The sequence below is a fragment of the Pseudopipra pipra genome, chromosome 3 (genome assembly GCF_036250125.1).
Source record: "Pseudopipra pipra isolate bDixPip1 chromosome 3, bDixPip1.hap1, whole genome shotgun sequence".
Classification (NCBI taxonomy): domain Eukaryota; kingdom Metazoa; phylum Chordata; class Aves; order Passeriformes; family Pipridae; genus Pseudopipra; species Pseudopipra pipra.
The window spans coordinates 104,078,468-104,092,431 of NC_087551.1; the positions used below are offsets into that span (position 1 = coordinate 104,078,468).

At 35.2% G+C, this 13,964-nt stretch overlaps 1 protein-coding gene across 2 annotated transcripts in view; it reads right to left on the bottom strand.

Annotated features, from left to right (window-relative positions):
- Window positions 1–13,964, bottom strand: part of NBAS (NBAS subunit of NRZ tethering complex) — a 169,190-nt gene that overhangs the window by 84,592 nt on the left and 70,634 nt on the right. The window contains exons 36-40 of one of the 2 annotated variants that reach the window (XM_064650552.1): window positions 8,440–8,607; window positions 7,726–7,839; window positions 7,365–7,488; window positions 2,696–2,772; window positions 2,055–2,192 (exon numbers count right to left, since the gene is read on the bottom strand). In XM_064650552.1, the coding sequence (XP_064506622.1) occupies window positions 2,055–2,192; window positions 2,696–2,772; window positions 7,365–7,488; window positions 7,726–7,839; window positions 8,440–8,607 (621 nt within the window). The remainder of the gene's footprint in view (window positions 1–2,054; window positions 2,193–2,695; window positions 2,773–7,364; window positions 7,489–7,725; window positions 7,840–8,439; window positions 8,608–13,964) is intronic. The other variant, XM_064650553.1, reaches the window with a different exon arrangement.

Here is a 13,964-nt window from a genome sequence, read left to right on the forward strand (position 1 = left end):
GAATGCACTCGGTGATCTTCTAAGAGTAATGCATAGCTTTGAATTAGGCACTTAAAGGATGTAGGGACACACTTCTGCTTTGGCAGACAGTCAAAAGATAAAGGTGATGCAAGACACCAGTGACATGAGTTGGAAGACAATCTTCTATGGAATGACATCTACAACTGACTGTAACATCTTCATAGAAGTTTGAGATCAATTTTTTTTTCCTCCCACAGATTAGGAAACACAAAAATAAAAAACATAGTTAGGTCTATTCCCATGGATAACAACTTGTATGGCATTGATGAAACCAACTTGCAAGTGGAGCCATTCTTTATTACCAGGTATAAATTTAACCAAATGACCATTTTGCAGTATAAACCAAGTATTTAAGTCTGGAGTTCGGGTGCAGGTTTTTTGTTTGGGGTTTTTGTTTGTTTGTTTGTTTTTAATTGACAAAAAAAAGTGTGTTTATATTGGTGAAAAGCATCTGTTTCTACTTCTTGTTTTCTACTTCAGGGACATTCTTTCACTTGATACCCTTGGAATTAGTAACAATGAAGGTAATTTGTCTATGTCATTTTCTTCTTACTGGACATCCAATGCTGGTTTTGTGGGTTTTTTTCCCTTTTTCTTCTTGTGCTGTTCCCTCAGAATCTTCTCATATTTTCAAAAACTACTGTTTAAGAGCAGCTTAAACAGAGAATATATTGTTTTTAGCAAGCAACCTGGAATCCACTATTTATCACTATCAGTATTTTACCCAGATGGAACAAAAGATTAAGTCAAAGATGACATCAGTATGAGATAAACTACGTGGTGCCATTGACAGGACTTTGCTTATTAAATGGCAATGGGAGCACAAATAGTTCAATCTAACATTTCTGTCCTCATTCTTACGGTTTACACTTTTCAAAGCCTTCATAGCACTTCCTAGAAAATAGGACTGTTTAAAAAAGCTAAACTAATGAAAAAAAAAAAAAAACCAAACCAAATCTTTTTTTCATCAAAGCTGTCTTGCAGCAGACAGACCTATAAGCTCAAAGAAAGTTTTTTAACAAACATGAATTCCTCACAACCAACATATTTTGCAAGCACCACAGTTTCCAGTTGTGGGCTACATTTTCCTTTAGCTTCTAAACAGAAGACAGTAAAATGCAAATCTCATCAGGAATATGAAAGGCTTCCCAACTGCAGAATTGGGCAAATATGAAAACAGGCTTTCCACTGTAAATCAGGAGTCATTCTGAACATGGAAAAAAAATCTCCTCCCATGCCACAGTGGTGATTACTGGTCTTTCTTTTCAGAAAACTTGTGACCAGAAGTGTTATTTTAGCTGTAATTCAAAGTTAGGCTGAAAAACAACCAGTTAAGAGAGCTTCTGCACAGGAGGAAAGAACTGGTGTAACTTCACAAAGGCTCTCTTGGAGTGGCAGTTTTTACACAGGTATCTTAAGAAGAATGGCAATTCGTGCCTTACTGAAATGTATGTTACCTCTTCAATTTAGTTTGGAGTTTACCATGCAACTGCTTTAATCACAGGCAATGGATAAAGAGCAAAGCTGTGCCATTTCAAAATGAGAAACTTGTCAAAGGAAACAGAAAAAATCATCAATGAATGAGGATGAATTTTCAAAACACCGCATGTAAACTGAAATACAAACCAACACACCTCAGGGAAGGCTATGGAAACTTTCTGAATAGCACTGCTCTTGTTGAAATGGACTCTTCCCTTTCGCTAGGAAGTATTTTATCGCATTGTATACACTATTGCAAGATGACAGCATAAACCATACTCCTTATTGCTCAGTGTTTATAAGCTACTTTGAAGACTGATAGTGCTATTACCTAAAAATGACACTTGATATTGTGCTTCAAAAACTCTTCCACAAATTGTGAAGTACTTGTCTGTTTACAGCACTGTAGAAGAATAATTATGCATAACGTAACAGGCTGCTCACAGCATAAGTCAGATCAGCTCCTAAACAGGCTTAACTCATGTACTGGCTTTTTAGAATAGCTTTTATGCTGCACATTAATGAATGTGGTTTTAAAAAGAAAGAGTACTAACCCTGTAGAGAGGGTGGCATTTGTCCTTGAAACATGGTGCCAAACAAGCATAGATCTGCAGGCTATAGTAATAACTTGCCAGCTGGAGAGATAACGCAGAATGTAATTGCTTTTCAAAGAATTTGTTGGCATCTACCACCTAGAAGAAAGAGAGCATTAATTTAGATGAAAGAATTAGCAAGCATACAACATTAAGCATACAAACTTCCTAAAAAGCTACTTGCTGTGATTTAGAAATAGTTCTGACTGTGTTTTTCTGGCACAGAAGTAAATCAGTAACCTCCACACACAAAGATAATTCTACATTATGGTGTTTTTCTTCCCCCTTGCACAAACACCTAACATAAATGATTTTATAACTACAGTTTTGCTGCTTACCACAAGGTTATTATCCATATTTCTGAGTTACATTATAATTGTCAGTCAGTTGGGTCCAACTTCTATTTTAAATAAGAAAATGTGTCTTTTCACAAGTGGCCTGCTCATTAGCCAGTCCACTGGCATTTGCTCAATTTCCTTTAAATGCACCGGTCAAATCTCTAAAATTGTGTATTCAAATTTTCAGATTTTAAAACCCAAAGGAAATGAAATTTTATTACAGAATTTTGAAATGCTATGAATAGTCTTTCACTATCAACATACCTGTGGCAGTGCAAGTAGATAGGCAAGAGACAAGGCTGCATCACTTGGTAAAGCATCACTTGCCAGTTGTAGCAGAACTGGAGCAGAAACAAAGCTTGGATTAGTGACCCATCTAGCCTTGACAGCTAGCAAATGAAATGTTTTCAGTGCAACTGTATTTCACTAGACACTAGCTTGAAGCACTCTATATATACTCAATTAAACACTTATAAGCACAATCCAGAAACAGATAATATGTCATTAAACTCAAGCACAGCTTTACCTTAACTTCCAGGCAAAGTGTTTGATGCATTAACCAAACAAGAATGAGACTGTGGAGTAAGAGATGCTAAACAAAGCCACCTGGACTGATTTACAAGTAAATCTTTCTCTTGTAAAATCAAGGCACTAATGTAATGTTGTAAGAGTTCCAAGATATCAATCTCAGGAATGGTACGAAATGTCTTTTCTTCAAGCCTCAGCTCTAATTCACTCATTACTGAACGTGACAAACCATATTAAAAACTTCTGCCTCAATTAAAAATTAAAATAATTTTTAAAAGCTGCAAGTGTCATAAGAAACATCAAAAACAAGCCCTGCCACATATTGCAAACACAAGTATCAGCACTACCACAATTGAAATCAATGCATCAAGAATAAGTACTCTGATTAAAAACATATACTTCTGGTAAAACTGACACAGAAATTATCTGCTTTTCCTACATTATAGATACCAAACTTGGAGTTTTTTCATTTAAAAAACCCACTGTACTTTACAAATTACACAAATTGGAGAAACAATATGCAGTCATAATATAAGCACCCAAGGTTGTTTAATTAGTAACAGGATTTCTCCTTCATGCAGTTTTCTTCTGTGCTAAAATCAAGCATCACTGTGCTTGCTATGAAAGTTCCAACAAACAATTACAGTATTACAACAATTAAGTGTTGTAATACACTTAATATTAGGGGTAGAGAATATAAATTATTATTTCCAGGGACAACTTCAAAAATCTTATGAAACTTGGACAAGAACTTGCATAGGAAAATGTAAGTACACCAAAAAATACAATTATGTATTATACTTTTTTATAGAGGATATTATTACTAATATTATTAATATCAATATTATTCCAATAGGTAGAAGCTATCTTCCAACTTTGTTTATTTCAAGGAAGTCTCAAACATCTGTATTCCCATATTACACAAACTGCTCTGCAGGGCGTGCTGGCAAGGAACCTGATTACTCTGCACACACAGTCCCCCAGTGAATTCTTTGTTCTGAAGAATGATTTATAAAAGGCTTGAATGACCAATTACAATTTTCAGATTATCATTAATTTGCCATCAGCCTGAAGTGGTGGCTGGCCCTCGGCCATCTACAAATCCTAAATTTCTATGTGACAAGTCACCACAGAGGCTGCCTACAGGTCACAGTTACTGCAAACACAAGCCTGTCCAGCAGCACCTTTGCTCTGTGCTGCTAATAGCTTTTACTGTGCTTCAAACAGCTTCTTGCTGCTGACCGATCATTCTGCTACACTCCAAATAACCTGTATGCTGTCCAAGCAAACACAGGAAGACTCTAGAAATATCTAATATTAGAATCTTGACAAATCATCTTGCAAAATTGGTAGTTCCTCCTCTGGGCACAAAGAAAGTTACTTTATATATTCTCACAACCACCTCTAGTTAAAACACAAAAAAAAAAAAAAGGGAGAAAGCAAAGAAGCATTTCAGCGCTGCCCCCTTTACCCTTTCTCTGGAAAATTAATGGTTGCAAAGCCTTGCAAATACACAATAAATTGTGGGTTCTCTTCCAACTTAACATCCCCAACATGACAACTGCCACGCTAGCAAAAATGGATCTTCACCATTCAGATACCAATCATGAAAAAGAGCACAGCACCAACACAAGGCCAGAAAACAATATGATTTTATTCATACTCTTGCGAAGCTCAACTCAATGGCATCCCAGCTGACAGAATGTACTTAAGAAGAAAGACCTGCTTCCATTGTCGTACCTTCTGAGAAAATAAAACAAAACATCTCCTGTACTGATTCAATTAACACAAATTTTCTGTGAGCATTTGTGTGGTCATGGTATGTGTTCATCTATCCACTTTACACACACACAAACACACATGTGTACAGAAAGACTAATTGCATACAGCCAACATCCCATAGTGAAGCCCTACAGGAATCCTCTGATGCCTACCAGAGTTGAGCTCAAATCACAGGCTCCAGACATTAGCAGGATGTCACTGTGTCGTCTCATACACATTCACAAATTTTACAGTAACTTAGTGACCACTGCCAAATTTGAAATTTGCCAGAGAGATTAGACATTACAGGGTTGGCAAACCAGGGAGGGCAGACAGTGACGAGCAAGGCTGCTGTCCCACAAACAGTACTTTCTTAGCGAGACACAAAACATTCTAGATTCTATGAATAACTTTTATTTCCTGAGCAGGTCTTTATGCCACAAGCCTGCTTGAACAGCAACGTAAGAATAAAATGGTTTATTTGTGAAAACTGGAATTTATTAATACCTAGGAGGTTTCAACTCACTTCCCACATTTTTGGTTTTTTTCCCTGTAAAAAAATGTAAAAACAGCTTCAAGTCTTCAATTGTTCATTTAGCACATGAAAAAATCTCACTAAATTTAGAAGTGTATATGGCAGTTAAACAGCCGTATCCACAAGCAATTACAAAATCATGGAAAACATTAAGCTATCCTCAGTTATCTATCAGGAGTTCTAAAACTCCTGAGGATTAATAGGCATGACCAACTTTCTTGGGTTTGTTTACTTTGAGTTTAGTACCTAATCTATCTACTTGTCAGCAAAATCAACTGAAATCTGCTATGTTTGTTAGTTACTAGTATAGTAGCTAACACCTCATATTAGCATTCACAAAAACCATACAGTAAACCTGAAAACAAGAAAACTGCTGAATAATAAATGAGATTCATATTTGTGTGATTTTTCAATTTTAAATTTTAGCTGTATTCTATTAATATGCACATTTTCAAGCTCCACAATCCTGAAAGTGTTAACTCATCATTAGGACTTTCATGAGAATTGATAAAGCTTTAAGAATGGGGAAGAGGTAGGATCCAATGCCACTAATCCAGGGCTAAAAACATTACAAACAGCAAATTACTAATCCCTTTATTTAGAGAAAGCTATGTTACACTTATGTTTAAGTGTAACAAAACTGCTTACTGACTATCATACAGCAGGACTGCTGGGTATAGAATAGAAACAGCTTTCCTGAGAAAAACACAGAGCTCTGTTCCATAGCACAGATGGAGGGACTTCTAAGTGTAATTCAGATTGATTATAAGAAGTGGTGGAAGAGGATAAAAGTATTAGAATGGTAAAAACATCAGACTGCACACTTAAGAGGAAGAACACAGAAGCTCAAAAACTGAAGTTGGAATCTAAAATTTCTTTTCTTCTTCAGTAGGAAGTCCCCAACATTGAAATTTCCACCTCAAAGGCAGCCACTGAATTGTAAACAACCAGTTCCAATTACTCAAGTTAGAGCAGGAACTATTACCAAAGATCTACCAATTAAATAATTTTCCCTACGAAAGCAATGAATACTTTTTAATCCTTGCCTCCTCCTCCTTTAAGACACAGGAATCAAAGCTAAAAGCCTATCAGCATGCAACAAATGAGATCGTAAGTACTGAGTTAAAAGGATTTTTGCATTAAGAGAGCATGAAAGGAACAAAATATGCATACATCCCCATCATACAAAGCTGTTGCTAACCTTTTTTAATTCACAATGTTGTTTTATTAGAACTATACAGGTTACTGGAAGAAATATCACATATCTCAAACTACTGAATCACATTTCACAAATTTCACAGAACACTTGGACTTGGAAGGAACCCACAAGGATCACCAAGTCCAACTCTTAAGTCAATGGCCCATACAAGGATCAAATCCAGAACCTTGATGTTATTAGCACCATGCTTTAACCAAGTGAGCTGAACTCATGGTCATATAGTTGTAAGACAAACATCCTGGTTTTTACTAAACAGTTGAAATAAGTGTGTGGCTTATGAAGAAGATCTCGCTTAAAACTTTCCTCATATAGCAAGCGATTTAATATAATCATTTTCCATGGCAGCATTTACCACAGAGTCAAATATAATACCGATATCTTCCTTCAAAGACTCTAAGAGCATCTAAATATTTAAACAGTTCATTTCTTAAACCAGCAGGAGACATCCAAAAGGAAAGACAAACAACCACAGGTGGTTTTGTGTTGTTTGTTTTTTTAAAAAAGCAAAACTGTTTCAGTTAACAACTTATTAACTATAACCTAAAACTGCAGACATTTCAGAAGATAAAAAGCTCTGATGATTCCAGAAGCTGCAGTTAAACATTAATTAGCAAATAAAATACTATAATGAGCCTGCAATACTGAAAGCTGTGTACACAATCTTTACTAAGCTACTCCTCTTAAATATACCAATTCTCTTGAAAGCTCTACAGCTACTTCAAAAGACTTCTTACCAATGAGAGATGTTGAACTACATCACAATTTATACAAAATAACCAGACAATACTTCAGATCGTTGTGTGCAATTCTCCATACTTAAACCCATCCACAGATACTTCTGTATTTACAATATATAGTAAATACAGGAGTGAATATACATATTCCCATACCTTCTGTAGTTGGAAGTAGGTCTTTTCCTTCACTCTTTGTTTCTGTCAGTTTCTCTGTTCTCAGCAACACTTCAGCAAAGCTTTCCAAAGAATCGTTCTGGTATGTGCCATAGCTGATTTCAGACTAGAAGTAAAATAAGGTAACTGGCATGTGTGCTACACTCTGCATTTATATTTAGATCACTTGCATCAGATGCAATTCTCTACCTCAGTTCCTGCATATGCTTTCCTTTGTTTAATTCTGGATTTTTTTTTCCTACTTTTGCACAAAATTTCAAGTCACACAAATAATCGCATTTTTAATTCATTATAAGATCTCAACAAAAAATTAACACTTTAGAGCTCTGTAATTGCAACTTACTTCTGCAACATATGGATCACGAATTAGAGACTCATAAAATGGATGACAGCCTTGTTTTTCCACCATAGCATTTTCTCCAGGCCCACTCTTCAATACGTCTCCAAATTCTTGACCCTGGGAAAAGTAAGTATAGTTGATCCTAACTGTAAAAAAGCTTATAAAAAATTCTGTAACCACTGTTTAGAAGGGAAGCAACTGTAAATGAAAGTATCACTGAATTCAGCAGGGAGCAAGATAGGAGTCATCTTACATAAACCAATGCTGAATGAGGTTCAGTATCCTTAAAAAACGAAAAAGAATCATGCTCAATAGTACCAGAAAAACTAGTATCACAAACATTACAGAAAACTCACTGAAATGGAGAAGGTAGAAAAGAGAAACTGAAAAGGAACAGCTTTGAGTATAAGATTACAGTATATAAAGAGTAGGTTTAACTGTGCTTTGTACCCCAAAGTTCTGAACTTCTGCCAAATTTCATCTATGCCTTCTTACACTACAGTAAGAAAACAGGAGAAAACCTATTAGAACATATGGGAAAAAAACATCTTTAGACACCTTTTTTCATTGGGATTTGCTTGCAAACAATCTTTTCATGTCTCTATTTCATTTACTGATTGAGGTCTTCAGTTATCAGATATCTACAAAGGAGCTTAGTTTTTATACTAACATATCAGCAAATGCGAACACATCTGGAGCACATCAGCAATCCCTTACATGCAATGGTCGCAGGTAAGTTAATGATCTCTTCCACCACTGCCCATCACTGACAGCATGCAGCATGGCTTTGGTAGTCATAGTTGTGTTAGACAACACCTCCATGGTTTTTGATGTCGTCCAGTACAACAAATCAGCGGACTGGCTAGAGGAGACGTGGGTTTCATCCTGTGAGCATACCCAACACACAATGGCAAGTGTTAGACTCCTGCTGCAATTAGGTTAATGACATAAAGCAAAATAAATGCACTAGAGAGCAGACACACAATGTCAATAAAATATTTTAATGATCATTAATTTAAGCAGCATCTGTCAAAAATAAACAAAAGACAAGCCAAAACTGATTTAGGAGTTTCCATCTGAAGTAAGTAGTGTGATCGGCAGAACATTTTGCCCCTTATTCAGTTGTAACCTCTTGTTTCCACAAGAGGTTTTCCACATAGCAGCTGTTTTTAATTCCAGTTTATAGTGGAAATGTTCTACATAACTGTTGAACGCTTCCATTAAAATAATCATCTCTCTACAAATGTGGACATCAAGCATACTAAAATTAATCTTCAATAATCCAAGAAAGCTGATACTAGAGACAATCTTGTATTTGTACAGAGGTATCATTAATTAAGTTGAACTCTCAGTAGAGGAAATGGCAGAGATGTAAATATTCATCTCTAGACCAAGTGAAGAAGTATCAAGATCTGAAATTCTGCAGTTGGCACACAAAGTACTGAATATAGACAACATAAAAGACTGCAACTGCTTCTACAGTACATGCACAAACACCTTCATTTAGTCTCAGTAAATTCACACTAACGTCCATTCTTCAGACTAGATGTTCCACAAATGGGGCTTTTTATACAAGCTCTTCCTCACATAAAGCATTTAAATAATACCCAGAACATCCGCGTTGGCTGATCTGTGCTGTTCCAGTTCTCAAAGGTTTGTGTTAATTGCATGCTTTACAACATTTGCACATTAGATATAAATATATAATTAACATACTAACGTAAACACACTGTCTTCAGCAACAGAAAATATAAGTATTTTCCTCCATATAGCAAACTTTAACAGCTATATATCCAATGTTTGTCCTTAGCAACTCTATTGTTCATTTTCCCATACACTGAAGTATATTAAAATAGCAAAATTCTAACTGTATGGGAGGTATTAGTTTACAACTCAAGACAAAATTTCAGACATCAGAGCCAAAGGATGCTACGTTATACTCAAGACAAATACATCCCACCACAACCTCAGTGACAAAACATATCAGTTTCAATAACATAAAATGTCATGTAGACAACCTTGTTTTTTTTACTACCTTTTACTGTAGTGTGCAGTAAATCACTCCCTTAAGCTGACCACTGAAGTAGCAGGTCCATCTTAAGTCCTTCTTCCTTTTCCTTCAGCATTTTTTTCCTATCCTTTCTGAAATTATATTGCGTATTTCCCAGATGCATCACTGACAAACTGACTAGCTAAACTGGAAATTTCAGCTCGTTTCACCAAATGAAGAAAGTACATGCCAAATACAACATATCAGAACTTTTAATGCTCTGAAAAATGAAAATCAACAGAAAATCTGGTGGCTTGGGGGCTGTGGGGAGAATTTCTCGTTCATGTGTTTTTTAAATAAACCCCTCTAAGTACTTAGGAAAAAAGGGGTTTGTAATTTATTTTAAATGTTACATACAGAATGCTAATTTCTCTGTCTGCCTCCATTTTCAAGTAGATGCTGCAGGACACTTAATTGATTCTTCATGTAGGAAAAATGAACCAAACCGAAACAGAAAAAATAAATCCCGCCCAAGTTCTCAATTGCACTTTAGCAAAGCACTTTTTTTTTTTTCAATAAACCTCCTTCACTAGTGTGAAAACTAATGACTTAACTTGTATGCAGGTGTGGATGCTTCTATAGCTCTACTGCTATCAGATAAACTCTATTGATTTTTTCTAAAAAGAATTTCAACTCTCACAAGTAATTACAGTCTTTTCTGCACAAGCAGGAATTCCATTTTCTGACAAGTCATTCCTGTGTGTACCTGGAACTTTCTGCTATACTGAATCAATCTCTCATAAAAGAATTTATTTCTTAAATATTGTTGGAGATCTCATCTAAAGAAAACAACTTTAATTGTATCCTTTAATTGTATCTTCAGGAGGAAATTATATTTGGGGGCTTTAAGGGGTGTTTGTGGGAAATTATTTTCTTCTATTATTTCTTCCTGACATTGTTTATAAAGTAAGCCCTTGTCGTTAAAAACAAAATAATAATAGAAACAACAACTTATTAAGTAGCAGCTAAATTAGTGGCTTAAAATTTTGTATGAATCTAAATTGGTGTAAAAAAATATAACCAACAAATTCTGAATTATCAAGATACTCTACATTAACAGCTAAAACATTTTTATATATATATTCATATATAGATACCAAAGATTTATACACATACGCCCATGTTCACACATACACATATACAATTCCAAACAGTCTAATGCAAGGACAAAGAACAAAGCCAACTGTTTTTTAGATAAGCCACAGAACAAACAGTAATAAACTAGAACACCTGCAACATGGGGTTTTTTTGTCCTTAATGACAATTAGTCAAGGTGCAAAGATTAAAACATGCAAAAACCATACACTGCATACACCTTGTGTGTTAAGTCATCCATCAAGATGATGTAGGAAATGAAATGAGATGGAACAGTCTGTTCATAAAACAGAACATCATGCACTAGCCTTCCTTTTTCCCTTTTTGGTATTTCCCTTGGAAAACAGGAATTTAAAATAGTCTCTTTTACGTAAGTATTCATGTAATTTCTACACTTATATTTTGTGCCTTGGAGGGTTTTATTTTGGGGATTTTTAATCTTTTTTTTTTTTTTTGGCAATGTCTGTTACAGCTAACGAACCAGTCCCATAACAATAAACCAGACCCTAAATGAGAGACTATGGAAAAGATTCAGCTCAACCTTCAGCTCAACCCAGCCTTAAGCATACCAATGCATTTGATGCAGCTGCTGAAACACAGGCTTTGATGACTGAGATATACAGCAATAACTAAGACATCTGCTTAACAGTTGTATATCTGAAAGAGGACTAGACATTTTGGGTCAGTAGCTAAAGGACACAAGGATAAATAACCATGATTCTCTAATCATTTCTAACCAGCAGTGATAACAATGTGTGACCTACCAATGTAATGTACACAAATGTTTTAAAAGATCCTGTCTTTTCCCAGACCTAGTACTTAGGAAAAATGCAAAACCAAAGATGCTAATGCTCTGTTAATCAGAAATTTTCTTTTTCTTTAAGCAAACTTTAAGACAATAATTTCTATAATTTGAACATACTCTCCTCTAGAAACTATGCCTGCTCTTCTATCAAGAGTTTGTTTTCAAGGAAACTTGAAACTGTAAATTTCACTTGTGTGGATGTGCCACTTTACAACAATTATGCTTTCATATCCATATAATAAAAGATAATGATTTATAAGAGATGTAATGCATATTTTAAGTATTATGCAGATTTAACATAAAGTCAGAGCTCATTTACAAGACAATTGATGGTAATTGTTTCTACTGTTTATAAACAACCAGGCATCTCATGACTAAGCACTGTATTTTAGTTTAATAATTTTAGCAATAATATTCTGAAAGGCTTTTCATTAATCAAGAGTTTAATTGTCTCACTGAGATATTTTGCTGGAGAAGCACAAGATTAGTTGTTTAGGCATTGTAGCACACAGAACAAAAAGCATGAGGATTGGTGAAACAACATTTTGCTTAAAAATAAACTGGTATATTGGAATCATTGTAGCTTCCGAAGGATAACTTCTCCAATTGATCCCATGAGTTCAGTCAACAGTGACAAGCTGACACAAAGCTTGTGCAAATGCATTAGCTCCTACAGAATGATTAGGTGCGTGCATCTTTATCACAGCACTCAGGAATTTCCTTCAGAGCAGGACCACCAAAACTTGGAGAAAAGTTATATTGAAGTCAACATGACAGCAATGTTAAATGACATATTTCTATGTAGTCTGTAGAGATTGTAACCAGCTGCTATCAAGATTTCTGCAAGTTTCGGGGGGGGAAATTTGGAGGAAAAACTTACTAAAAATGAAATTAGTTTAGACATTTCTGGAGAAGAGTTCATCAAGATTGATGGAAAACTATGACCAAGTTTATATCACCCAGTTGGTGATATAAAGAAAGAAACAGTAGTGGAAAATAACGATGCAATACTAGACAAAGGCAAGAAGAGGTAGAAAAAGGTCACTAAAGCTTTGAAAACTGAAGTACTTACATATAGATATTTCGAATACAACAGAGAAAGGGATGCCCAAACACACAGATGCTAGAAAAAACTTAGTCAAGTCAAGATAAGGAAATTTATATTTAGAGCACCAATTTGAAAAGGTAACAGTAAGTGAGAAAGAAGAAAATTTGTCAACTCCTTGAGAAAAGGATGCTGTAAGTTAATCAGAACATAAATGAAAATGAAAGGAGTAAAAGGAAAGGGGGAAAAAAATCTTACAGTTTAAGTTTTTTTTCTGTGAAGAAACTAAAATTCTGTGCAAGACAATGAAGGTGAAGCACGAGGAATTATCTAAAGTGTAACTATGGGAATTACAGTTATGGGATTCAGTTAAGTCAGAGAAACTGAGTTATTGAATATATTGCTTTTCTAGCGTTTCAGATGTCTGTGACAAAGGAAGAGTTGCACAGTGAGTAAATTCTTGGCTATGTTTCCCACTGTGGCATAGCAAGAAATGAAAAAAGCTATAAATCCCTATTAAGTCAACTGGGAGAGAACAAAAAGACAGAATTAGCAAATATACAGAACTCATTTCATAGTGCACCAGTCTGAAACACAACATGCCAAGAAGCTGTATTAAATAGAAAGAAAAAAAACCTCAATGCAGCAACATACAAACTTGCCAGGTCAATTGTCTACCTACTTCCAATTCTAAAGAGTCAATCAATCAGAACTAAGGGGGGACAAAATCAAAGCTACACTGGAGAAATTTTTCAATATGAATTCCCTAGCATAATGAAAATTGCTTCAAATATCCAAACTGAAATGATCGTGAAGTTAATTAGTGAGTTAACTCAACTCTGATAAATCCTTGAATAAGTTTCTGAATCATTTATATGCATGTCTAATTGTTCCACCACAACATCGTGCTACAGCCCAAGAAGGCAACGCCTGACAGATTTCCACAGATACTAAAATATTGTAAACATACTCATCCAGGTCCATATCAATTTTATTAACATCTACTTAAACTTCCATTCAGAGAGACACATCTACGGATTTCCAGATAATAGAAAGCCTTTGTGCCAGAGAAACCGATCTGTTCTTCATATTGATGATTCCAGCAATACATAAAGCCCTCTTCCTCTGAATAGTGTTTATACTGCTATTTTACCTGTCTGCCATTTATTTTATATATATGCAAATATACATATGTTTACATATGCATATGTGTATACGAGTATGTACACACACACACACACACACAC